Here is a 26,942-nt window from a genome sequence, read left to right as displayed (position 1 = left end):
GCAACCCCAATTCAAATATATATTCAAACCACCAGGTTCTAAAGTATTTAGATGATAAATCCAGTATGTTTCTCTCTGTAACAACTTTCTATTATGATCACCACCCCTAAGGGCGGGACTGATCTGTTCTATCACCATGCACCACAAACTATCTATCTGATGATGGCAACGAGTGCTGTGCTGAACTAAAGGAGCCCCGGGATTTTGTGCTAAAATTCTAGATCGATGTTCGATCATTCTCGCGTGCAATGATCTAGTTGTTTTCCCTATATACACCATGTTACAGGGACAATGTATATAATAAATCACACCCACTGATGTACACGTGGTTCGTTGCTTCAAATTATATGTTGCCCCATTGTCTGTAAAGCTATCTTCCTCGATTGTCAGATCACATGTCTTGCAGTGCATTTTGTTACATTTAAAGTGACCCACTTCATGTGCAGCATTATCGGGTGCCGCTGGGCTCAGGGTCTCTTTAAGATTCTTCGATCGCGAAAAGGCTGTTCTTAACTGCAAATCTTTGAAGAGGGGATGAGACCTCATAACTTCTGTTTCAGTCCCTTCCACATCACAAAGTGCTTACCACGGATGCCTCCTTGCTAGGTTGGGGTTCAATGGTCTCCACAGAAACATCATATCAATTTCCTCGAATTGTGAGCAGTCTGGAAAACTCTGAGCATTCCAAGACTGTATTCTCAACCAGATAATACTTGTTCAAGTAGACTACCTGAACAAACAAAGAGAAACAGGTTCTTTTTCTACCTTTTTAGACAAGCAGTCCAAATATGGACTTGGGCAACTTCTCGAAACATCTCTATAAGAGCTGGCAAACGGAATTCTGTGGCAGACAAATTGAGCAGAGTCCTTAAGCCTCACGAATGGTCTCTCATCATACTTGTAGCTCATTGAATATTCTGGCAGTGGGCAATTCCAGCAATAGACCTCTTCACCTCTTTTCAGAATATGCTTCTCTGCTTTTGTTACAGACTCTGTGCGGCCATTCATGTAGCCCCAGATGCTGCCTTGCTTCACTGGGGAATGGATCTTCTATACACCTTGCCCTCCACTTCCTCTCTTAGGGAAAACTCTTCTCAAACTGCATAGAGACCAAGGGATCATGATCCTGATCGCTCCCTACTGGCCACATCAAATTTGGTTCCCTGTTTTCCTAGAGTTATCATCCAAAACTGAACTATTACAACAGAGAAACCCTCTTACAAGACATATTTATCATCCTTGTAAAAAAGCTTTTAGAAACAGATGAGTTTTCAATAAACGCTTAAATTGCTGCACATTAGAGCATAATCTTATAAAGCCAGGTAGGCTGTCCCACAAACCAGGACCAGAAACAGAAAAAGCACGTAACCTAGTTTCAGCATAATAGTATGCTGTTGCTGACAGCAGACACAACTGTCGAGACCTCAGAACGTAATAACTGAGTAGGTTGATACATTTTTAAGGCATTACAAAAATACCCTGGCATATTTGCATAAACTTTCATGGATCAGAACCAATACCTTAAACATGATTCTAAAAGTAACAGCCAAAGAAGATGTTTTAACATTGGAGTAATATGTGTTGACCTAGATACTCCAGTGATCATTTGGGCTACTTCATTCTGCACAGCCTCAGAGCCTAAGTCTAGTTGATGGTAAACCTTAAATACAAGGAATTGCAAAAATCAAGTTTAGACAATTCTGCACGGCTGTGCAGAAATTAGAGGCAAGGAATTTAGGAGTGATGATTGATGCTTATTTGACCATGCAAAATCAGGTAGATTCGGTTATTACGTCAGCCTCTTTTCAGCTTTGTATGCTAAGCTAATATATATATATATATATATATATATTCAATAAAGTCATGTCAAGAGAAGGTTTCTTAAGTAAAGGTTTGACAAAAGTATGTTTTAAAACATCTGACAATTAATCACCTTGTAATGATTTATTAACAAACCTCATTAAAGGCAACACTATCAAATCAGGCAAAGATCTATATAGAGCAGAAGAGCAAGAATCTTATTGTGCTCTTGTAGAGGACAATTCCTTAACAATAATAACAATCATTGATTTATCAATCAACTGGAATTCACTCCATACCCCTTCAGTTCACAAATCTTCAGAACTTGAAAGACCAACGTCTGTTGTTTCCTCCTGAACATCATCAGCATTAAGCTTCTAAAATAACCATTCTTCAGAAACTTGTGGTTTCAAATTCTGAGTCAAATTATCATTAGTCCTATTAGTCAAAAAATGCACACTTTGGAAAAGTTCCTTTGGTCTATTAACAGATAATCTAATTTTCCCACAGTAATAATTATTCCTAGAATTTTCACAAAACCCTTTATATTCAGCCAATTTAATCATATATGAATCATAGTCATCACTATCCTGTGTTTTATTTCCACACCCTCTCTGAAACTTAGCTCTCTCACCTGCTTCAAAGCAGGCATATACCATCGACGATCTTCCACTAAATTCTGAGTACCACCTATTCAGTCCATCGTACTTCTTGTCTTTTTTTTCTAACCACACTTTCATCCTGGAGAAGCAGCATTGCATACTTTAGACTGCAAGCATGCTCTAGCATATTATCTGGAGTGTACAAAACCTCGTATGAAGTCCTCTCAGCTTTTTGTATCCTTTGATTCTAACAGATTAGGAATTCCCATCACCAAAAGTAATATCTCTACTTTTCTGGCTGACTGTATTTCTTACACATATGCTCAGACTGGGCTGATCCTTCATGGCCAAGTCACGTCTCACAATGTCAGCCATGGTGGCCTCAGTGTCCTATTTCCACTCTGCTCCCATTGAAGAAATTTGCAAGGTGGCAATGTGGTCTTCTATCCACACCTTCATGTCTCACTGCTGTCTGGAACAGTATTCTGGACAGGATAGCTAGTTTGGACAAGTAATCCTGCAGAATCTTTTTACTACATAGAAGTCAACTCTGCTTTCCAGCCCTTTTCTTCCACCAGGCTCACTTTCTTCTTAGTTACCACATTCTCACTTATATTGTGAGCCTGGTAGCTTGTGAGTCTCATATGTGAAAATGTTATGCCTGCTTCTCGCCAGAGAAAGGAAAGTTACCTGCAGCGTGTGTTCTCCAAGGACAGCAGGCATATATTCTCACATCCCTCCCGCTTCTCCTTGGAGTCGTCGTTGTCTTAGATTTAATACTGTACCTCTGGTCCCGCACTTGAGTGTTGAGCGGGGGAAGGTACCCTCACATGCTCAGTGAGGGTACTGCTTCAAAGTTTTAAAGTGACAGTGCACTTGGCAGTGTCCACACCAGGCTCTGTGGATGATGTCACCAACGTGTGAGAATATATGCCTGCTGTCCTCGGAGAACACTTGCTACAGGTAAGTAACTGCTGTCCACAGCCAGGGTTAAATAACTGTGGAACTCATGGACTCAACTAATGGAGATGGTTTTTCACAGTTTTCTTCTGTAAGCTTGGATCTGGATTCTTTCATGGTTATTTTGCAACACAGGTGTGAGCCTTATAGGCTGAGCTTAAAGTTGTGGTCTGGACAGTAGTCTTAGTGAAGAATCAGCAGGGTCTTGGCCAGAGCCATCCAATTAGCACTCCAGTGATTTTGCCCTCTAGTATGGGAGAAGGTAGTCCAGGTGACAGCAGACAATGCAACATCATTAGCTTTTGTGTGCAAGTTGAGGGAGTCTAGTAGCTCTCACTCCACATAAGTAAGTTGTCTGTATCAAGCTTGTGAGGGGAACTCTACCCCCGTCCAAATCCTTCGGGCAGATGTTTTGAGCTGATTACCTTGGGGGTGTAAGGACAGGCACATCTGTGAGAGGACCTCAGATCAGCGTAACAAAACTCCGTTATAGCCCACTTTAACTCCAAATTGGTGTACAATAATACATACATAAAATCAACATTAAAACCAACAATCACATAACATTTCCAGTGATTATCTTACTTTCCAAAAACAAAATTATCAAAGGCAGATGAGAGTCAATCCAGCAGATATTTATTTTATGTTTAAAAATGTATTTACTAATTTGATCTCTGAAGATGGCAATCGGGGATGCTCCTTCACTTTTTCCCCTGGTCAGAGGTTTCCTCACCGGAAAATCCCTTTCATTCTCTTTTTATAGCTTTGTTTGATAAGAGAATCAAGCTATATAGCAAGGATACTAAATATCGGGGGGATACTTCCTTTGGTTGTGCAAAATGGGGCTGGGTAGCAGAAGTTTGGCTCCTTTGTTCAAATTTTGGAGGAGACATTGTTTACCTTGAAGAGATTCATTCTTTCAGCATTCCAGGGGAGGTGAAGGCATTTAACCAGTGCTCCTGCAGAGGAGAACTTTGGCTTGCTACAAGAGATGTTCATAGAATTTCCCTTGTTACTCTACTGGATGGGATAGTTTCCTCTAAGGAGTCAGACACTCAAGATCTATGCACAGAAAGTCTTCTCAGCTTGAAACCTGAACTTACTCATGAGGACTTAGTTCTCCCTTCCTCACAAGTCATCTTTGAATTATTTCTAGGTGCCGTGTTCCTTCTGAATTTTGGATGAATCTTTGGTTTGTTGTTGTGTTCCAACAACACAGTGGTCACTAAGGCATTGATTTTAACAGGAGCTCAGAAGGTGATTGCAAAGAGCTGGCAAACCCACTCTGTGAGGACACTGATGCTTCTGTGCAAAGGATAATGTCCTCATGAAAGACTCCAGAGGAAATTGGAGAGTCATGGGATAGGAGGTAGTGTTCTATTGTGGATTTAAAAATGGTTAAAAGATAGAAAACAGAGAGTAGGGTTAAATGGTAAGTATTCTCAATGGAGAAGGGTAGTTAGTGGGGTTCCCCAGGGCTCTGTGCTGGGACCGCTGCTTTTTAACATATTTATAAATGACCTAGAGATGGGAGTAACTAGTGAGGTAATTAAATTTGCTAATGACACAAAGTTATTCAAAGTCGTTAAATCGCGGGAGGATTGTGAAAAATTACAAGCGGGCCTTATGAGACTGGGAGACTGGGCGTCTAAATGGCAGATGACGTTTAATGTGAGCAAGTGCAAAGTGATGCATATGGGAAAGAGGGACCCGAATTATAGCTGTCATGCAAGGTTCCACATTAGGAGTCACAGACAAAGAAAGGGATCTAGGTGTTGTTGTTGATGATACATTGAAACCTTCTGCTCAGTGTGCTGCTGCGGCTAAGAAAACAAATAGAATGTTGGGTATTATTAGGAAAGAAACGGGAAAACAAAAATGAGGATGTTATAATGCCTTTGTATCGCTCCATGGTGGGACCGCACCTCGAATATTCAATTCTGGTCGCCACATCTCAAAAAAGATATAGTGGAATTAGAAAAGGTGCAGAGAAGGGTGACAAAAATGATAAAGGGGATGGGACGACTTCTCTACGAGGAAAGGCTAAAGCGGCTAGGGCTCTTCAGCTTGGAGGAAAGGCGGCTGAGGGGAGATGATAGAGGTCTATAAAATAATGAGTGGAGTGAAACGGGTAGATGTGAAGCGTCTGTTTACGCTTTCCAAGAATACTAGGACTAGGGTGCATGCGATGAAGCTATAATGTAGTAAATTTAAAACTAATCGGAGAAAAGTTTTCTTTACTCAACATGTAATTAAACTCTGGAATTCGTTTACAGAGAATGTGGTGAAGGCGGTTAGCTTAGTGGAGTTTAAAAAAGGTTTGGACGGCTTCCTATAGGAAAAGTCCATAGACCGTTATTAAATGGACTTGGGGAAAATCCACTATTTCTGGGATAAGCAGTATAAAATGTTTTGTACATTTTTGGGATCTTGCCAGATACTTATGACCTGGATTGGCCACTGTTGGAAACAGGATGCTGGGCTACCACTGTGGAGTGGAGGAGTAATCTTATGGTTAGTGCAATGACCTGAGAACAAGAGGAACCAGGTTCAGTTCCCACTGCAGTTCCTTGTGACTCTTTGTATATAATATGTAAACTGCTTTGATTGTAACCACAGAAAGGCAGTATATCAAATCCCACTCCCTTCAGCATGGCTTTGCAGACTAGGAGAAGCCTCCTGTTGAATGTAGGAGTCTAGAAAGCTATCATGGATTTGCTTGCCTGGTCTGGATGATGCTTGGCTACATCCCACTTGTCTGGACTGGTTCTCTATAGACAGCAAGGAAAGTGAAATTTAAACTCATCCGTTAATAAGACCAGTCCAGAACCTATCTAAGGAAACCATTGGTCTATAGTTCTGTCTAAGCCAACACCAACAGAGGGTGATCTCTCCACGGGAGAAACGAAAGCCAACACAAACAAACAGTGGATCGAAAAAGAGTCCTCTCACAGAAGGTGTTTCTTAAACAAGGTCTTTATTTCAAATTAATAAAAATGACCCCACACGAGTCGTGTTTCGGCCGTAAAGGCCTGCGTCAGGAGTCTATCAATTTCCAATAAAGAAATAATCTTGCAGAATAAATAACACACAGTTGACTTTCTGCTAACTGAGAAATCTGAGGTTTTCCATCACCAACCCCACAGCTTTTGTTTTAAAAAACATTGGGGATAGAAAATAAAAGGCTGATTTACGGGTCAATTCCCATTTAGCCCTTGATAGTGGTGGTAGTACAAGTCTGTTATCTCTCAGTGAGTGACGATTTCGAACAGGTGAGTATGGGATAGTCGTAGTTGCTAGATAAGATGGGTAGCATTATGATGTGCCTTATGTGTCAATGTAAGAACTTTGAATTTTACTCTAAATTCAATAGAGATCCAATGGAGACATTGTAAGCCCTGTCATAGTGAGGCCAGACAGATAACACGGGCCACAGTATTTTGAATAGTTTGTAATCATTTCAAATTAGTCTTACTGGTACCTACATCGACAATATTGCAGTAGTCATAGCATGTAGTGATGAAAGCATAAGAGAAGTAAAGATTCTTGGTCTATTGAGTTTCTGGTGGAATGCAACTGATGAAGAGAATAAACAGTTTTTGATAACATCAGAAATCTGACTTCTAAAGGAAAGGGCAGAATCAATGATCACTCCAATATCTAAAGGAGTGTACCAGAGTGATCAGTCTATCAAATAGTATCGGGATTATTGATGGTACTGGACTATAGCCTGTTATCCAGGAGGCTAGTGTCTTAGCTGCGTAAAGTACCAGACTATGAACCGGTTTCATATCAATGGAAGATGAATTCACATAATGGATTAGTAAAAAATCATCAGTGTGTGAGTACAAACTAATTCCAAGGGATTGGATGAGTAGGTCCAAAGGGCTCACAAAGAGATTAAACAGCAGCGGCGATAGAACCAATCCCTGCAGAACTCCATGTGAGATGGGCCGTGACTGGGAAGTGGAGGAATGTTGAAACACCCTAAAAGAGCGATCTTCAAAATAGGAGGAGAACCACTTATAAACAGTGCCAGAGATACGAAATGAGCGTAACTGTTGCAATAGGAGATTATGGTCAATTAGGTTGAATGCTGTGGATAAGTCTAATGAGATTACCAAAGTGATTTGTCCTTGTTCTAGTCGTGAATGTAATTCGCTTAGGAGAGCTGTAAGTACAGTCTCGGTACTGTAACCCTGTCTAAAGCCAGATTGTCGTGGATGCAATGCATTAATAGATTCTGAGAAAGACTGAAGTTGTGAAAACATAGACATACTTTCGGGAATGTGTGTGCCCTATGTGCAAATAGCGCACTTTCTTAACAGCAAACAACATTCATTTGAAATGACTGCCCATCCTTAATCGTTGCTTTTTAATGTATTTATAAATGACCTAGAGATGGGAATAACTAGTGAGGTAATTAAATTCGCCGATGACACAAAATTATTCAGGGTCGTCAAGTCGCAGGAGGAATGTGAACGATTACAGGAGGACCTTGCGAGACTGGGAGAATGGGCGTGCAAGTGGCAGATGAAGTTCAATGTTGACAAGTGCAAAGTGATGCATGTGGGTAAGAGGAACCCGAATTATAGCTACGTCTTGCAAGGTTCCGCGTTAGGAGTTACGGATCAAGAAAGGGATCTGGGTGTCGTCGTCGATGATACGCTGAAACCTTCTGCTCAGTGTGCTGCTGCGGCTAGGAAAGCGAATAGAATGTTGGGTGTTATTAGGAAGGGTATGGAGTCCAGGTGTGCGGATGTTATAATGCCGTTGTATCGCTCCATGGTGCGACCGCACCTGGAGTATTGTGTTCAGTACTGGTCTCCGTATCTCAAAAAAGATATAGTAGAATTGGAAAAGGTACAGCGAAGGGCGACGAAAATGATAGTGGGGATGGGACGACTTTCCTATGAAGAGAGGCTGAGAAGGCTAGGGCTTTTCAGTTTGGAGAAGAGACGGCTGAGGGGAGATATGATAGAAGTGTATAAAATAATGAGTGGAATGGATCGGGTGGATGTGAAGCGACTGTTCACGCTATCCAAAAATACTAGGACTAGAGGGCATGAGTTGAAGCTACAGTGTGGTAAATTTAAAACGAATCGGAGAAAATTTTTCTTCACCCAACGTGTAATTAGACTCTGGAATTCGTTGCCGGAGAACGTGGTACGGGCGGTTAGCTTGACGGAGTTTAAAAAGGGGTTAGATAGATTCCTAAAGGACAAGTCCATAGACCGCTATTAAATGGACTTGGAAAAATTCCGCATTTTTAGGTATAACTTGTCTGGAATGTTTTTACGTTTGGGGAGCGTGCCAGGTGCCCTTGACCTGGATTGGCCACTGTCGGTGACAGGATACTGGGCTAGATGGACCTTTGGTCTTTCCAAGTATGGCACTACTTATGTACTTATGTACTTATGTACACATCCTGGAGGTAGTTGGCCTTGTCATATGCTTATTATAGGGTAGGGTTCCTCAGTCCAGTCCTCAAGGTCCACAATCCAGCCTGGTTTCCAGGATTTCCATAACGAATATGTATGAGATTCATTTGCATGCAGTGATACATATTCATTGCGGAAATCCTGAAAACCAGGCTGGGTTGTGGGTCTCGAGGACTGGAGTTTAGGACCCCAGTATAGAGTATTAGCTCAGTCCTGGGTTAGTAACCATGGAGTGTAGTTTTTGACTGTCTGATTTGGTTGTGGTGATTTGGAAGCCTAAAATACAACAATTACTTTACCTTAATTTTGGTATGGAATGCTGAATAGCTGAAGGCTGCCCTAGACCTTTCTGAAAGAGATTTAAGTCAGCCCCTAGATTTTTTTTCCTCCATCTCCATTTGCTGGTAGAGGGACATGCTCAACTAGACTAGTTTGACAGTAATAAAGGAAGGGAAACTAACAGGTACACTTAAATTTCTCTGAGGAAAAGCAGGATAGCAAATCTTCACCGCATAGGTGACAACATAGATGGAGCCTGTGTGGCAAAGATTCTCCAGCATTGTGTGTACTAAAAGCTTTTTAAGTCACTTCAGAGTGCATGCGCATCACTTCCTGCCTGCCGCTGTCGCACAGAACCACCTAAGTTTTTGTCTTTTTGCAGATGTTAGATGCTTGTCACTAGAGCTTTTCTTCATCACAGTTGCTTGTTTTTTTTTTTTGTTTGTTTGTTTGTTTTCTTGTGTCCTGTTGCTGTTATGTGGTACTCCCCTCTCTCCATTAGCATCTTAGACGTTTCAGTTGTCTTCAAGTTTTCTTTGGTTGGGTATCCCGATGTAGGCCTTGCTGGGGAGATTGGGCTCCAAATTAGAGAGTTGCACGGGGATAGAAATTTCACCAGTCCCCGCCCATCTCCACTGGAATCTACTCCATCCCACCTGTCCCCTGTAGAAAAATAACCCAACTTAACAGTAGCCCATGTTGAAAACTTCCCCTCTGTGTTTATGGGGACTTCAATGCTATCAACCATAGCCATTAATTTTTTTAGTGCTATTATAATTGCTAATCTAGCTTAGAAACAAAAGGAAAGGATAGGTAGGCTGGCCTGGGACTACACTTCTGCAGGACCTGCGTCCATCCCCACAGGAACCTTGCAGGACTTGCATCCATCCCTGTGGGAGTCCTGTGGACTTGGAGGGGATCCCCCCTAACCTTGTTCCCATGCAGCTCTCCAAATCAAGTCATTTGATTTTGCAGCAGCTGTTTTTCCAGAAAAGATGCCCCATGAATAAGCTACCAGCAGCTTTAAAACGTGCACCTGGTGGAATAGATCCATTTCAGTTCAGATACCCATAACTTATGCCTACAATGGCTTGGGCCAGACCATGATTCCTTTTGTTGTAAGCTGTTCAGATGTCTAAGAGAAAAGTCTTCATGGACAAGGAAAGCAGTGCAAACGTGTATTTGAAACTGAAGTCCAGCCAATCATCTGCAGCATCGAAAGCATCAATCTCCATGGGTCCTGGAGCTGCATTGTATGGTTTCTCTGGGCATCCTAATACCTTTTCTCCAAAAGGGGGAGGCTGGTTATGTTCTCAGGACATAAAGGACAGTTATGTTCTCAGAACATAAAGGACACTTACACCCGCATAGAAAATATATCCCAGTCACATCTCAGATTTCATCATAGGTAAACACCACTATCAGTATCACATACTGCTGGGCCTCATGTCAGCACTCAGATATTCTCAAAATGTCCTTTGGTCATAGCAGTATATTTATGCAGACTAGGAGTGCACGCGTTTCCCTGTTTGTACAATTGGCTGATAAAGAGCATTTCTCCAGAAGGAACAGAAGATTGGTGTGCACCAGCATCCAAGTGTTGGAATTAGTAGGGTTCATTATAAATTACCCCATCTCCCAACTGAGCTTATTATCAGAATTGAAATTCATTGGAGCTCTACTAGAAACAACTCAGGCAAAATCCTTTCTACCTCAGCAGGGAATCACCATTCTGATGTCCATAGTGGTAAAAACCATGGGTAGGGATGGGGTACATATATGGTTGAACACCCTTGGGGACTCAGGTTTCAGTGCTGGAAAAGAGTTTCGTTTCTGCATGGGCTCTGTCAGATGATGCCCATCTGTGAAAATTCCTGTCCTGCTTGTCCTCGGAGAACACCTGCTACAAGGCAGTAACAGTGTTTTACCTGTTCCACAAGATCAAAACCTATTACTTAAACAGCTGTAGCAATTTTTTTCAGAGCAGTCAGAACCTGCAGCAGACTGAGAACCTCTTCTCCAAACCAGCTGATCTTCTGCAAGGATCCTCTTTTTCCACGGAATGCTTGAATTCTCATATTTGCTTATTCCTATAAGCTGCTCAGATTGCAAAGTGGGCAAGGTCAGGCCAGGCTAAAGGCATGACTGAAGCCATGGGATCTCAGAACAATTAAGACATCAGAGGGCCTATGTTTATTAATTAACTTTGTATACTGTCTTTCATATAATAATAACGAAGCGGTGTACACCACAATACAAAATAAAACTAATGAACAACAAACACTGTAAAATGATGACTAAAAATAATTAAAATTGAAATAAAAATAACTATAAATTGAATAAAGTAGAATAAAACTTGTCATCTCTCATTTGATTTCACCCCTGCAAGAACCTTGCAGCAAGCCTGCCTTGAAAGATGACTTCTAACCAAAGGTCTTACAAAAATTATCCAAGGCCCCTCATTCATTGTTCCAGAAGCCCTCATTCATTGTTCCAGAAGCCCATGAACACAGACAAGATTTTACAGGCATACCAGCATTTACCATCATGCCAATGGGTATGGTGGCCCTGTTAGTTCTTAAAATGTTGCATGATTGTAGTCTAAAACAGAACAGAATCCCCTTTCCACCACTTCAGTATTCAAAACTGGGAATTAATTATGAGGTACAATCTGCCCTGGTCATGAGAAAACCCAGCTAAGGGCTACAAGCCTCTCTAATATTTGTATAGACAAAGCCCCCCAAACTGTTAACATCTTTGAAAGGAAAGCCTTTCAAGAAGCAATATTAAACTCCAGAATAGCAGTGCGGCAACTTCAGAAAATCCATTGCCATGGCTCCTTGCTGGGGCAAGCTAAGTCTGTACTCAAGTCAATTCCAACACAGTACCAAGCTTTTCTTTATCAGATCCTACACATCTTAAAGAAATATAGAATACACTTGATTTGCTCCATGCACAATTCATACGGTATCGACCAGAACTTCAGTAATTGTCTCTGGGTTGTGGGATTGCATTTCTCTGGACATTGGATCTCCAGGAGAATGCCCATGATTGACAAGTAGATGTCATTTGCTTAGAAGATGCTCTATTAAGGGGGAAAATTAAGGATACAGTAGACGGGGAAAAAAAAAAGGACCACTGCATGACTGAGGGAGTTATCCACTGAACCCTCCAGCTTTCTACATCTCACAAAAAGTATTGTTATTCTGAAAACCATATTATCAACACAAGCACTCCAACCATACCTTTACCCCTTCCAATGACATGGTAAACCACAATGTACTACTAAGACTCCTAGACTACTTCGGGATTGGTGGAAACATACTTAGCTGGATCAAGGGCGTCCTATCCACCAGAACATACCAAGTAAAATCAAATTCAAACATATCACAGCCGTGGAACGCAGACTGCGGATACCTCAAGGATCACCACTATCACCAATACTTTTCAACATAATGATGACCCCACTAGCCAAGTCCTTATCCAACCAAGGCCTCAACCCATTCATCTACTCAGACGACGTGGAGTGGAGGAGACGACGTGGAGTGGAGGAGTGGCCTAGTGGTTAGGGTGGTGGACTTTGGTCCTGGGGAACTAAGGAACTGAGTTTGATTCCCACTTCAGGCACAGGCAGCTCCTTGTGACTCTGGGCAAGACACTTAACCCTCCATTGCCCCATATAAGCCGCATTGAGCCTGCCAAGAGTGGGAAAGTGCGGGGTACAAATGTAACAAAAAAAAAAAAAAAATATATATATATATACATTCCCTTTAAACATGATCTGAAAATACTCGGCGTTACAATCGACCGTAACCTTATGCTTCAGAGCCAAGTGAACTCCACAATTAAGAAAATGTTCCATTCATTGTTGAAACTTAAGTGCGTGAAACATTTCACAACCTAATACAAACAATGGTACTAAGCCATGCAGACTACTGTAATGGAATTTATGCGGGATGCAAAGAACAACTCACAAAGAAACTCCAGACTGCCCAACACACAGTAGCCAGGCTGATGTTTGGTAAAACACGATTCGAAAGTGCCAAACCCGTCCGAGAAAAACTGCATTGGCTCCCAATCAAAGAACGTATTGCCTTCAAAATCTGCACCCTGGTCCACAAAATCATCTACGGCGAAGCCCCAGGATACATAACAGACCTCATAGACCTACCAACCCAAAACACAATTGGATCATTACGAACATACCTAAACCTCCATTACCCGAGCTGCAAAAGACTCAAATACAAATCAACATATGCATCCAGCTTCTCCTATATAAGCACACAACTATGGAAAGCACTGCCAAAAGCCATGAAAACAACCTACGACCAACTAAACTTCAGAAAATCATTAAAAACCTATCTGTTTAAAAAGGCATATCCTACTGACCCAACATAAATGCCTGAACTCTACAACACAGTCAAACCACAGCTCGTAATGGACACCCATAACCCTTCCTCACTTCTATCCCCACTGCGCCGAAACTCGTGAACCTTATTCGACCACATCACCTTGTATTTGTTTCTCTACCGGACTTGGCGAACGCCTTTACTGTATTATGTAAGCCACATTGAGCCTGCAATAGTGGGAAAATGTGGGATACAAATGTTACAAATAAATAAATCATCCCACTCTTCCAGAGTCAAGGCCAAGAGAGAGAAAGCAACCATCAACTTCTGCTCCTTCCAGCCTCAAAATTGACTCCAGTTTTTTAGTACTTTCCTGTTGGTGTACAGATACTTTTCTTGGGGGAGGGGGGGGGAGGGGAGGTTCTTGGCAGTTGATTTCTTCAGACACATATGCCCTGCAAATAGTTTTGGATACACAATCATTTTCTGATAGCTCCTGCCATCGTGGCCTCAACCACTGACATACACCAGTGCCAGCATTATCTTCCCATACTAGCCACATGATTTCAGGTCCTTCTGTGGAGGTACCAAGTCCAGACTGATGGCAACGATTTTTCTCCAAGTGCTTTCTCATTCCAAAGCTATTGGATGGACTCGGACCCATTCTAGATCTGAGAAAATTCAAGTTTCTATAACCAGATAAATTCAGAATGAACTCCTGGCCAGTGTTCTTCCTCTTCTCTGTCAGATTGATTAGCTGATCTCCTTAGATTTCAGGTATGCCTAAACACATAGCCCTATTTATCCCCAATATTAGAAGTTCTTCAGTTCTCTACAGACTCAGCATTACCAATACCTTGTTCTTCTTTTTGGCCTCTCATCTGCACCAAGGATTTCCACAAAATGCTTTGTGGTATCAGAGGCTCATCTGTGCAAATAAGGCTTATTTTTGTTCTCCTATGACTGGCTGATTTTGGTACAAACACATCAGTGTGCATGATACCCTGAAGACTTCTCTTTCAGTGCTGCAATTGCTGGACTTCATTATCAACACACAGAAGACAACTCTAACCCTAACCCAGCTTATGGAATTCATAGGGATCATCGCTACATTCTAAACAAAGGCCTTCCTATCTGAAGCACATGTCCAATCTATCAAAGCCTTAAGGCAGAAAATAACAAATGCCCGTTCAGGCTCTACTTGTACCATCCATAGTCTTAGGACATTTAGCTGCAGAAGTCAGGTTACACATGAGGTACATGCAGTGACAACTGATGTCTCAGTGTGACTAACACAGACAACCTCTCACATCTAGCAGTGAACATGCCTATTTGATGCAATTTACAATGGTGATAGCGGCCCTCTCATTTCAGGCACGACAGCACCTTCCAACTACATACGCCTTTTCTAAAGGAAGTTACAGGTAGCTCAAAACACTGCTGCAAGAGTGTTGACTGGTTGATCATGGTTTTCTCACATTTCTCCAATCTAAATGTTGCTTTTGGTTTTCAAGGTATTAACAATATTTCAGTCATGATCTCAGCTACCTTGAGAATTTATCAACTGCATAGAGCATTAAGATTGGAAGAGATGGCTTTACTGGAAATACCGTCATTTCATATTGTACAATTAGAAGAATATTGATCTATCTTTGACATTGTAGGACCTAAGTTCTAGAACTCTCTGCTTTTTAAGCTAAGGATGATTCAAAATGTGGAAATATGGATAAAATAAATTTTCAACAATTGAAAAGAGGCTGCTACAGTTAGATACTCAGGCTTGCCACTCTGCAGGGTACTGGCTGTTTGGTGATAAAAGACTGGAAAATTTGCCAAGAGCCAGCAACCTTAGAATTTTAAGTTTTCTCATTAAAAGAATATTATCTGTTGAGATGCTGCTGTCTAAGTATATAAAGGAGGTGTTGTCTGTAGGTGAAGATTTGAAAAGTTCTCAGTCTTTCTCCTGTCTTTCCTCAAGGGTTCGTGCGGTGAATGCGGATGAAGGAGATTTTGGCACTCTTCAGAGTGGTAGCTTTAATTTAATTTTCTGGAAACTTCCACTGATATTTCCTCTCAAACTATGCACCTAGTCATATTCACTGCTGAAAAGGACCTTTTGTGATCAGAAAATTCAAATATTCCCAGATGTGGCTCATTCTACATAGCTAAGTTGGAAAATGTGTTTGGCGGTAAAAACTAAAGTTTTGGAGATGAGAGGGACCCTCTTTCTAAGGTTCCCATGTAAATGTTTGATTTCTTGGGAAAGAAAGTAATTTGGTTTTTTGACCCCTCTCAATTAGGAAGGTTTCTGTTAGAAAAGAGGTAATTGTTCTTTTTCGTAGGGTAGGGGGTCTATAATCGAAGGATGCCACATTTAAGTATAGACTCAGATTAGTATCTGTTGTTTGTTGCAACTTTGATTATTTCGCCTTCCTTCCAATTAATGGGGGTCTACTACACCTATTTTCTTTCTTTTTCGTATATTGTTATATTGCTTTGCTGGATTGTTTGCCTGTATTTTGGTGTAATTTCTAGAGTCTGTATTTTGGAATTTAAATTTAAAAAGTTTTGAAATAAAAAAAAATGTGAAAATATTTGAGAGAATTGAAGACACACTTATTTTAGCAAGCTTGAGGTACCAACTAATGTTGTAATTGTAGTTTCTCAGATAGAACCTAATAATTATGATGAAGCCAAATTGTTTTGATTGGTTTTTATGGTTTTAGTGTTTTTGATATGCTGATTATGTACCACTTATTTTCTGCCAAGAATTTTTAGATTATATGGGCTATAAATAGTGTAAATAAAATAAATAATAATGACCACAGATGCATCTCACAATATAGGTTGAGGGGCTATTTATCTTCATGCACAGGGATTCTGGATCCCCATGAGAAGTTTCTCTTTCAGGCATCTTGAGCCATATGCACACTGCTGTGCCTCTATAACTGTACATTGAATGGACCCAGAGCTAGGTGCTTCTTATCTGTACTAATACTGAGGTGCAGGGAGAGTTTTACAACTGGCAGTCTCCAAACATACCTAGAAAAATCATGTAGGTTTTTCTAGACTCTGGTGTATCATTTGTGTTGCTGCATGATCCTGTGCTGTATGGAGAACTCTGCTTCCTGTTTTATTAAAAATTCTAAAATAAAAACAAAACCTCTCTTGTATAATCTGCAAAGTACTTATTATAACACTATATCCCAGTGGAGTACAAAAAATGTGTGAGAAAGGGAAAAAGTCTCTGCAGGGTAAAGAGGATTTAAATGGGTCAAAATCTCTTCATAGGTTTTTTTTTTTTTTTTTTTTTAATGCCGTTCTCACTAAATCTTGCTAAAACTCCATAGGAAATTTAATTTTATATGGATCCACCCAAGAACATGGTGGAAAAAGACACTTAGCTTTTAAATTAATTGAAGACACAATCATGCATATAAAGCCAGTCTCACCAACTGTGGCCAAAGTTTCGCAACCGTGGGCTGTTTCAAGGTGTGCATGACCAGTCAGTAAATCAGAGCACAACTACACCACCAGGTTTGAAGTTGGGAGGAAGTTGGGAACTACAGGCCACTTAGTCTAACTTCTGTGAATAAATTAATGGAAACACTTCTAAAACAGAGGATATGTGGCTTCTGGAATCAAATGGATTGTAGAACCCGAAGCAGTATGACTTTACTAGAGGTAGGTCTTCTCAGGCAAATTTGATTAATTTCTTTGACTGGGTGACCAAATAGTTGGATTTAGGGGGAGCACTAGATGTGGTGGTTATAGATTTTAGCAAAGCCTTTTACATGGTCCCGCATAGGCGACTGATAAACTGAGTGCCCTTGGTATGGGCCCTAAAGTGACTTGTTTAGAGTATGAAGACAGAGAGTGGTGGTAAATGGAATTCACTCCTAAGGAAAAGGATGTTACCAGTGGTGTGCCACAGGGATCGGTTCTTGGTCTGTTTTGGGGGTTTTTTTTAAACTTCAGTTGTATTTTATTTTGTTCATAACATACAATAGCAAAACATCCTTAAAACATATCAAAGAACCTCCCATCCAAATGGAGACCATATCAGTAAGAAAACAGAACCATACTTTCTTTGAGGATAACAACAAACTTTGAAATAAGATAGACACCTCTCATGGTGTGAACATGAGGAGGGATCTGTTGAAGCTTGAAAAGTGCTCCAGAAATTGGCAACTAAGATTTAATGCTTTAAAAAAAAATGCAGAGGCATGCATTTGAGCTGCAAAAAGCTGAGGGGGGTGATAAAATATAGGGGGTGAAGTACTTCTGTGCATAAAGGAAAAGCAGGATTTGGGAGTGATCATATCTGACTTTCTTAAGGTGGCCAAACAAGTAGAAAAGCCATAGTCCAAAGCCAGAAGGATGCTTGGGCTCATAGGGAGAAAGGAGTGGCCAATAGGAAAAAGGTGATAGGGCCTCTGTATAAGTCTCTGGTGAGGCCTCATGTAGAGTACTGTGCATAATTCTGGAGACTGCACCTTCAAAAAGATATAAAAAGGGTAGAATCAGTCCAGAAGACAGCTACTAAAATGGCTAGTGGTCTCCATAAAACCTATGGGGTCAGACGTATAGACTTCAATATGTATACTTTTGAAGAAAGATGAGAGAGAAGAGATATGATAGAGACATTTAAATACTTCTGTGATATAAATGCACAAAAGGCAAATTTCTTTCAACTGAAAGGGAACACTGGAATGAGAGGGCATAAGATTAAGTTAAAAGGTGATAGGCTCAGGTGTTATCTAAGGAAATACTTCTTTACAGAAAGGGTGGTGGATACATGGAATAAACTAGTGGAAGTGGTTGAGACAAGGACTGAATCTGAATTCAAGAAAGTGTGTCACAAGCACATGGGGATCTCTAAGGAAGAGGAAGAATAATAGATGGTGTGGACGGGCAGACTGTATAGGCTGTATGATTATCTGTGTCATTTTCTATTATTGTGTACATCCAAAAGAGCAGACATCAGCATGGAACATATTGAGAATGTTGGGCCACCTAGCCTTAACAGTATATGCAGTGCCCCTGGGGCATCTCGAAACAAGCTCAATAGACTTTATGCATACAGTGGACTCAAGCCTTTCACAAACTGCCTTATGTTATATCTGTCACAAAGCCCCTTCCGAGGAGTGTCTGCCCTAGTGGTCAGTAAAATCCAAGTGAATAAAAGGCATCCCCTTCCAAATTACATAGTATTAAACACTCAGGACAGATATGTTGACTGGGCTGGAGAGCTCAAGTAGATGGGCTGCACACTCAGGGGTCATGATGCTACCAAGAGAGACTTCATCAGAATAAATTACGTGGAATTGAGAGCAGTATAGAAGAACCCTGAATGCTGGTCTACAAAATGATATTGATAGAAATAGGCAATTAAGCAGAGAGGTATTTTACCAATAAGCAGTTAGGTACAGGGTTGTACCTCTTTTGCTGAGAAACAGGATGTGAAACAGAGTAACTGATCCACTTAATAGGCAGGGATAGACTACTCCTTAGCAGACGAGCAGAACTGTGTATATACAGCCTCATGAGTTGTCTTTGGATGTGGCTGAATTGAGGTTTTGAGAATGGTGAAACTGCTGCATGCCATGCCTCAGAACGAGAAGGTACTTCAGTTCTTTACCAGGATAGGGACACATTGCAGACTGGCTTCAGGTTCCTTCCTTCTGATTTAGGGAGAGGCTGTGCTGTACATTTATATTCTGATACCTCAAAGTAAGAACTTTCCTGAAACAGAGATGGAACAGGAGCCATGATTCTCATTGCTCCACGTCGGCCAAGGCAAGTATGGTTCCTTCTTCTGGACCTTTCCATAGGAAGACCAATAAAACCGAGGAAAACATGTTTGTTTATTTATTAAAACTTGCTATACCACCAATTCTTAAATAAGACAGATCATCATTGATCCTGCAAGTTTAAGGGACTCTTTTGCATCCCAACATTGAATCCCTCATTCTCACAGCTTGGATGTTGAGAGCATAACAATAGCTTCTTTAAACTTGCCTGACTGTGTTGCAGGTATTGCTGGCTTCCACCACAGTTTATTTTATTTATTATTTATTTATTTAGATTTTGCTCACACCTTTTAGTAGTAGCTCAAGGTGAGTTACATTCAGGTACTCTGGATATTTCTCTGTCCCAGGAGGGCTCACAGTCTAAGTTTGTACCTGAGGCAATGGAGGGTTAAGTGACTTGCCCAAGATCACAAGGAGCAGCAGTGGGATTTGAACCAGCCACCTCTGGATTGCAAGACTGGTGCTCTAACCACTAGGCCACTCCTCCACTCCATTAGAAGGTCTTAGAAATTTAAATGGAAGAGGTTTCAAAAATCTAAATAAGCTGGAGAGCAAAATATATCTAGAAACTAAATACAATTAAGTAAATTTGCTTTAGTATTGGCTCCAACTCAGAACATACAGAAGATCCAAAAAATTTACAAAAAGAAACCAACTGCCTGAGGTGCCTAGAGCAGTGGCAGACCCACATTAACAGCTACTATCACTGGCTTCAAAAGATCCTCCGAACCCAACTGCAAGGAAAACAACTCACACAGAGAAAACAGCGAACCAATCAAATCTTAAAACCATGTAATGAGTTAAAAATATACAACTAGACAGATCCACAATATCAAAAAATGCAAAACTGTGCACAGAACAAAATCAGAATCAAAAACTTAGCCACCTGGGTGGTAGTCGCCATATCCAAACGCTTCAGGCATCTAGCGGGGGCTCACTTAAAGTTCCGCTGTGACACAATGCAATATCTTGGGGGTTTTTTTTGGCTGCATAGGTTTTTTTTCTCCGTATGAGTTGTTTTCCTTGTATTTGGTCTCGGAGAATCTTTTGAAACCAGTGATAGTAGCAGTTAATGGGGGTTAGCCACTGCTCTAGGCACCCCAGACAGTTGAGGTTTCTTTTTGTTAATTTTTTGGATCTTCCGTATTTTCTAAGTTGAAGCCAATACTAGAGTAAATTTACTTAATTGTATTTAGTTAATGAAAGAGGTTTGCTATCTAGTGTGATGGAAGGGCCCTGGATTCCTTTTCCTGTCGCAAACAAAAACTTCTTAAATACCTTCAACCTTTGTCTGATGGGTTTGAAAAACAACTCTGTTAGGATACACTTTATTGAAATTGGTGCTTATTACCAGCATATAGAAGGAAAACACATCTCTGTACAGGCATTAGTTTGATTAAAGTGAGGTGTCCTTCTGTCAAAGCCTCCCATAGTGTCACTTGGGGTGGTATTATAAAAGCTCTTTGAGCAACTTGTTAACCTCTGAACTGAAGTACCTCACCTGGAAGGTCTTATGGTGGCAGTGACTTCAGCATTGCAGAGAAGCCAACTCCAGGATCTAGTTACTTATCTACCTTACACTAAATCCTTTAGCAATAAGGTGGTGCTGCACACTTACTCTGTTTCTCCTAAGATAGTGTCAATTTCTATATTAACTAGTCTATATATATATATATGTGTGTGTGTGTGTGTGTGTGTATAGGTATAGATAGATATGTAGTATAGAAAAGGCTAGTTGCCAAATATGTATTTGTTTGCAGTGCATTATTTTCCCTTTTTTTTTTCTGTTGACTGCATCTTGTAGCTAGGAAGTCTCAAGCTTTGAGAATTTGGTATCCTGTTTTTCTTCAGAGAAAACCTAGGTACATGCCGTTAGCAGGTATTCTCCGTAGACAGCAAGATACAGGTCCTCACATATCTGCCCACCTCCTCAAGGAGTTGTATTCTACTCAAGCTGGATAACCTAGACTGAGGTGGTTTCCTACAATAGCGTCAGGCATGAAGTTGTGTGCCTGCGAGGTAAAGTAATGCAAAAGCTTCTAGAACATACTAAGCTGGAAAAACTTTCCTGGCTGGGCTCTGTTTATTACATCACTGTGCTATGAGGACTTGTATCCTGCTGTCCATAGATGGCATGTGCTACAGGTAAGAAACTGTTTTAAGCTTCTAGTTTTCCATGACCTTAAGTGCAGAACCCATAATTTTTTGCTTTCTGCTTCAGTAATGTAGACTCCACATGACTGTTTTCCCTGTTCTTTTCCCAAGTTTCATTCTTTCTTGAATTCTGCTGGTTGTTACTTTCTGCTTCAGCTAGGGAAGTTGTTTCTATATCCACCTTCCTTTGTGTAGGGAAACACTTCCTTTTGATACTGTTGGATTTATCTCCTTTCAGCATAATACCATTACTCTTTTGTTTTATAATTTCATGTTCAGTGAAAAATATTTGGTTCTTTTTCATTGTATGTGCATCTAAGGTATTTGAATATCTCTGTAAATTTGAGATTACCCTTCAGTGGAAGTGAAGGCTTGTTCTAGTTTAGTAACATTTCAGTTTAATCACAACATATGACTTACCATTAACTTTTATATTTACATTTTGTTTTACTTTTAGGTTTATCAAAAGTTATAAGAAATTTGGTGACCCTCTTGAAAGGTAATTTCAATAATTTAGGGTTAGGCAAACTCCATTCTTCATTGCCACAAACAGGTTCAAGTTTCAAGGTTGTTTATTTGTAGTATATCACTCTCTAAGGTTTGTAGCATTTAGGTAAAAAAAATGAAAACTGAGATGTGGACATACAAAGGTATTAAGTCTAATTTACTATTTCTGTGATTAATTTTCAGAAGAGATAATTGTGTTCATGTAAGAATGGATTCATTTGTGTATTTAAATTAACTTAAGAAAGCAGATCTGTTTGTAGTATTTGAGGACTGGAGTTTGTCATTCCTGGTTTTATCATGTGTTTGCATTACGGTGAGGGCTGCATATACATACTGTTTCAATTTTCTTTATCTCCTAAATCAGTGTTTTTTTTAAATCATTTTATTTATAAATTTAACATTTACATCAACTAACCTAAATGTAATGAAATATCAGAAACATATCACTTATACAATATTAAGCATTATACTAACTAGTATAATTAAAGGAAAATTATTTTTTTTCTTTTGTCCACAATTATTGGTCAAGATACTAAGAATTTATACAGAAGGGAAAAAAAAGAAAAATTCAATTACATAGCGGAAGGGAATAACGAATGAGCACAGCCAATAGTCAGCATAATTTTCTAAGAGAGTACCCCCATGGTTGGAATAGCCATTTCCTTTGATTCAATAAAGACTAACAACTTCTTGGGAGTGAAGAAAATATAATTCACCAAATCAAGAGAAATAAAACATTTACAAGGAAATTTCAATATGAATGTAGCACCTAGTTTCAGAACCCTAGGTTTGTACAAAAGAAATTCTTTTCTCTTTTTTTGTGTGATCCGAGCTAAATCTGGAAACACTTGAATCTTTTGTCCCAAGAAGGAGTCATTAATATGTCGGAAATATGACTGAAGAATATTATTTCGATCAGTAGTGTGGTTCTTTCAGAAATCAATTCGAGAGAGTTCTGCAAGAATTCAATCAAATTCTTTTCAGGGGGTGAAGTAGTTTGAGGTTGTTCTTTTGATTGAGTGGATATACCAGTTATATATTGGGATCTCGTGATAGGGGGAAACCCTTCCACTGGAATCTCCAATATCTCAGTAAAATATTTCTTAAGCATATCTCTCGCATTTATCATAGGTAACTTCGGAAAGTTCAAAAATCTCAAATTGTTTCTACGCCCATTATTATCAAGGAATTCCAATTTTCTCTCTTGAGTTTCTCTTTCTTTAATTAAAGCTGAGGTAATATTCTGTAGTTTTTCAGCCTCTCCTATTTTCATTATTTTAGTTTGCTGCTCTTGAGACTGTTCGCGCAAAGTTTGATTAGACTGTTTCAGGTCTGATATTTCACTTGTTACTATATTGTTCATCAAAAGTAAAGTACTATTCACAGCCTGAATGGCATCCCAAAGCGTATTCATAGTTACCACTGCTGGTCTCGTTAAACCTCCGGCAGTCACAGTTGCAATCTCCCGAGAAATGGAAGCAGCGACCTGCACTGATTCCTGCGGTGGTAATTCTTTTACCGGGGTAGAAGTGCCCATAGGTCCTCCCTCAACGAACGTTGCAGGTCTGGGTAAGTCCAAAACCTCCAGCGAACGTGACCCCACGGGCAGAGAATCGCCTCCGGGTCGCGGAGGAGCAGTTAGGGAAGGAGGACTCAATGTCACTCCTTCCATGCTGCGCTCGGCCCCCTGAGAGGTCGAGACTATTGAAGTGGGTATTCGTTCTCCAAGAGCACCCACTCGAAAGCTCTCCAAAGTCATCTGGCGGGTGGCGGGAGTAGACGGCGGAGCCACGGAGGAAGGTACCGTCGTTTTTCCCTTTCTTTTCCCCATAACGAAATCGGGAAGAGCTTTCCTCGTGCCAAAGCGTTTTCCAGTCTCAGGAGCTGGGTTGCCTCACTTCCGCTTCTGTCGCCATCTTGACCCCTAAATCAGTGTTTCTTTACCTTTGATGTAGCAAGTGCCACCAAACATATGAAAATACCCCAGTAGGAGGAACAGATCCAGCACCCCCCTACCTTCTCACACATACAGATGCACAAAAGAACAACTGGTATTTGGTAGCTACAACAGAATTCATCCTGTCTCCTTCACACATGCACAAAAAAACGAGGGGGCCATGGCAGCTGCAGCACTGCCACCTTTTCTCACCACTGTGCTTGAGACATTTTTCCGCTGTAGGGACCCAGCACTAGCCGTTGAGAGAGAGAATAGGTCTGACCCTGGGCCCCTGAGGAAATAGAGAGGGGATTCAACCTGCCTGATAGCCTTGGCCCCAGCATCATAATTCCCCCCCTCCCCCGCACACAAGAACAGGGGCTCTGAGGCCCTAGTACATCTTCAAGCCCCTTACTACTGTGCCTTTGCTCTCTGTAGGCATCTGCTTTGTCCCCTGAGGAGTGATGCCCCCAGTTCAGCCCTTTTTTTTAGATTCTCCTCTTGATCCTCTCTACTCCTACTTCATCTCTCCCCTGCTTCCCCTATCCCTTGATTGCTTACTCGAGGCCCCTCACACGCTCCACATGAACTTGGTCACTCCTCCACTTACTCACCCAGCTCACCCCCACACCCCACACTCTCCTCTCACTTCCACCGCCTCTCTACCCCTTTCCTTCTCTTTTCCTATTTGCCCCCATACTCCCCCTGTGCCTCACAAGCCCTTCCCCTTCATCATGCTTTTTTTCGCCTTTGCTGTGTTTCCCATTTTGCTATTTGCTCCCCCTCTCTTCCAGTTTTCTTTACTACTTGCCTGAAACTCCCCTTCTTTGTCCCATCTCCTCTGTCCACTATACATATCCCAGAGAGGACAAAAAAACAAACAAAAAAAAAAACACACACACACACACCCAGGACTTTGCTTTCTTCTTGTCTCTCCTCCTTTGAGGGGAAGGGAATGAAATGGAGGGCAGAGATCAGTCTTTCAGCAGCAGTGACAGCAGTTCCTTTCTTAACCATTTTTATTAATGTGAACAAAAGAGCAAATAAACATTCTACCCATCAAAGCCCCATACCCACACATCAAGTTCAATAAATAGTCTAGTGTATGAAAGCATCGCTTCCCTTAGCTCGTCCAGGTCATCCCGAATGTTCACCATCATAGAAAAGGATCCCAAAATGCCTACTTGATACACAGTAAGATTATGATCCTGATAAGAAGTGGTATGTTCCATTGAGCATATGTCCACAGCTTCTATATCGCCTCCATTTTCATGGGCACTGTAGGTTGTCTCCAGTGTTGGGCGATACAGCTCTTGGTAGCTAACTTACACAGTGAAGTAAACCTCAAAGCCCCATCCTTAACCTTAATATTTAACATATTAAGGAAACAACACTTAAGACTAATTTCTGTCATCTTCCTGTGTCACCTCCAGTATTAGCACACCCACCTCTTTCCATAATTTCCATATTGTAGTACATTCCTACCATAAATGCAGGAAAGAGCCCTCTTGCCTACAGCCCTTCCAACATTTCCTATCCCCTGTCTGGTACCACTGTTGTTGCTTCTTTGGGATAATGTACATCCTGTAGAAGACCTTGTAAACCATTTCCAGTAATTGGGCAGAAATTTGGGCAACTCTCAACACTATGGAATATTAATCCCCTTTCCTCATGAGCAATACTGCTCCCCAAATCCTGTTCCCTGTACTTCAGATGTTGTGATCAACCTACTATATATGTTTGAGAGGCCTTTCCAGTCACTTTTTTTAATTTAGCAGAAAAATCCTTAAAAGGAGCCTTTTTCTGTAAGAGAACTCTCACTCCTAGTTCATCTTGAATATAATGCCAAACCTGCTTATATCCTAAAAAAAATCACTATCCCCCAGCCCACATTGATCATCAAGCTGTCACCCCGCATAAATTGTGCCAGGGAGCTGAAGTGCCTGGCCTGCCATTTCTTAAAGGTGGAATGTGTGCAGCCAGTCTTAGTGTGTTAGTGAAAAGGTAGAAAACCTGAGTAAAGTTTTCCCCCTATGTTGCGTTCTTGAGGGCCTAGGCATTCTGTCAGGTCCTCGAGGCAGGACTGGAGTACGTGAGCCCTTGGGCCACTGCCGAGGAGCGGCAGCGGCAGGCAAGACCACCTCGGGACTGGAAACACAGAAGAGCAGTACTGGAACTCTGGACTGGAGTAGTACAAGGCAGGCAACTAGAACAGACAAAACAGGAACAGCTTCACCTGCACTTAGCCACCGTTCCTCCGGAGTTGAGCTCCGAAGTGCAGGTGGCCGGCAGGACTTGCAGGATAAGGCAGGAACTAAAGATCCAGAGGGAGACCAGACTAGGAACTAAACACAGACAGTGTGCTGCTGCACAGCCACTAGCAAGACTCAGAAGACAGACCAAGGAACACAAGGCGTACAGAAGCCTAGCAGGAGCAAGGACTAGGGCAGCATACACACTAGGCAGAACGGGGATCCGGGAATACCCACAGGGTAAACCCTCTAGCTAGGTGGAGACAGGATACAGGAATAACCACCCAGCAAAAAAACACTCTAGCTAGACAGATATAGGATTCAGGATATACAAGCAGGGTAGGCACACAGGCTAGGCTAGGCAAGGCAGGACTTAGGGTAAAGAGAGCAAACCAGGAATAACAGGCCAAGAGTCTTGGGCAGACAGCACAGCAAACAGAGTAACCAGGAAGAACAGGCCAAGGGTCTGAAGCCACAACCGTTCCACACAATGACTGGGGAACTCACAAAGGCTGAGACTTCACATTCAGACAGAGAACCAACCCGGACAAGGGCTTCACCCCAACCCAGGGTAAGCCAGGGACAGAGGCTTCACCCCAAACACAGGGTAAGCCTGGAGCAGAGGCTTCACCCCAAACACAGGGTAAGCCAGGAAGGACCCGCAGTCCACAGACAGACAGTGGCAGGGAAGACCCCCCACGGAAGGACAACAGACATAGAAAGAAGCTGGGCAGTAACCCAGAGAGAGAGGCTAAGCAGTAGTGCAGCAGACACTTACTAACCTGACCTGGCCTAAGAGCATAACACTTATGCAAAGGCCCCGACTGCAAGCACAGTCCTTCCTTATGA

General features: G+C 41.3%; 1 protein-coding gene across 1 annotated transcript in view; it reads left to right on the top strand.

Annotated features, from left to right (window-relative positions):
• Nucleotides 1–26,942, top strand: part of CHD1 (chromodomain helicase DNA binding protein 1) — a 560,349-nt gene that overhangs the window by 358,889 nt on the left and 174,518 nt on the right. Inside the window, 1 exon segment of the mRNA XM_030193417.1 lies at nt 21,856–21,897. Coding sequence (XP_030049277.1) covers nt 21,856–21,897 — 42 coding nt within the window.

Source organism: Microcaecilia unicolor, chromosome 2, assembly GCF_901765095.1.
Source record: "Microcaecilia unicolor chromosome 2, aMicUni1.1, whole genome shotgun sequence".
Classification (NCBI taxonomy): Eukaryota; Metazoa; Chordata; class Amphibia; order Gymnophiona; family Siphonopidae; genus Microcaecilia; species Microcaecilia unicolor.
Note: the sequence above shows the minus strand (reverse complement) of the source record. Positions and strands in the feature narration are given on the sequence as shown.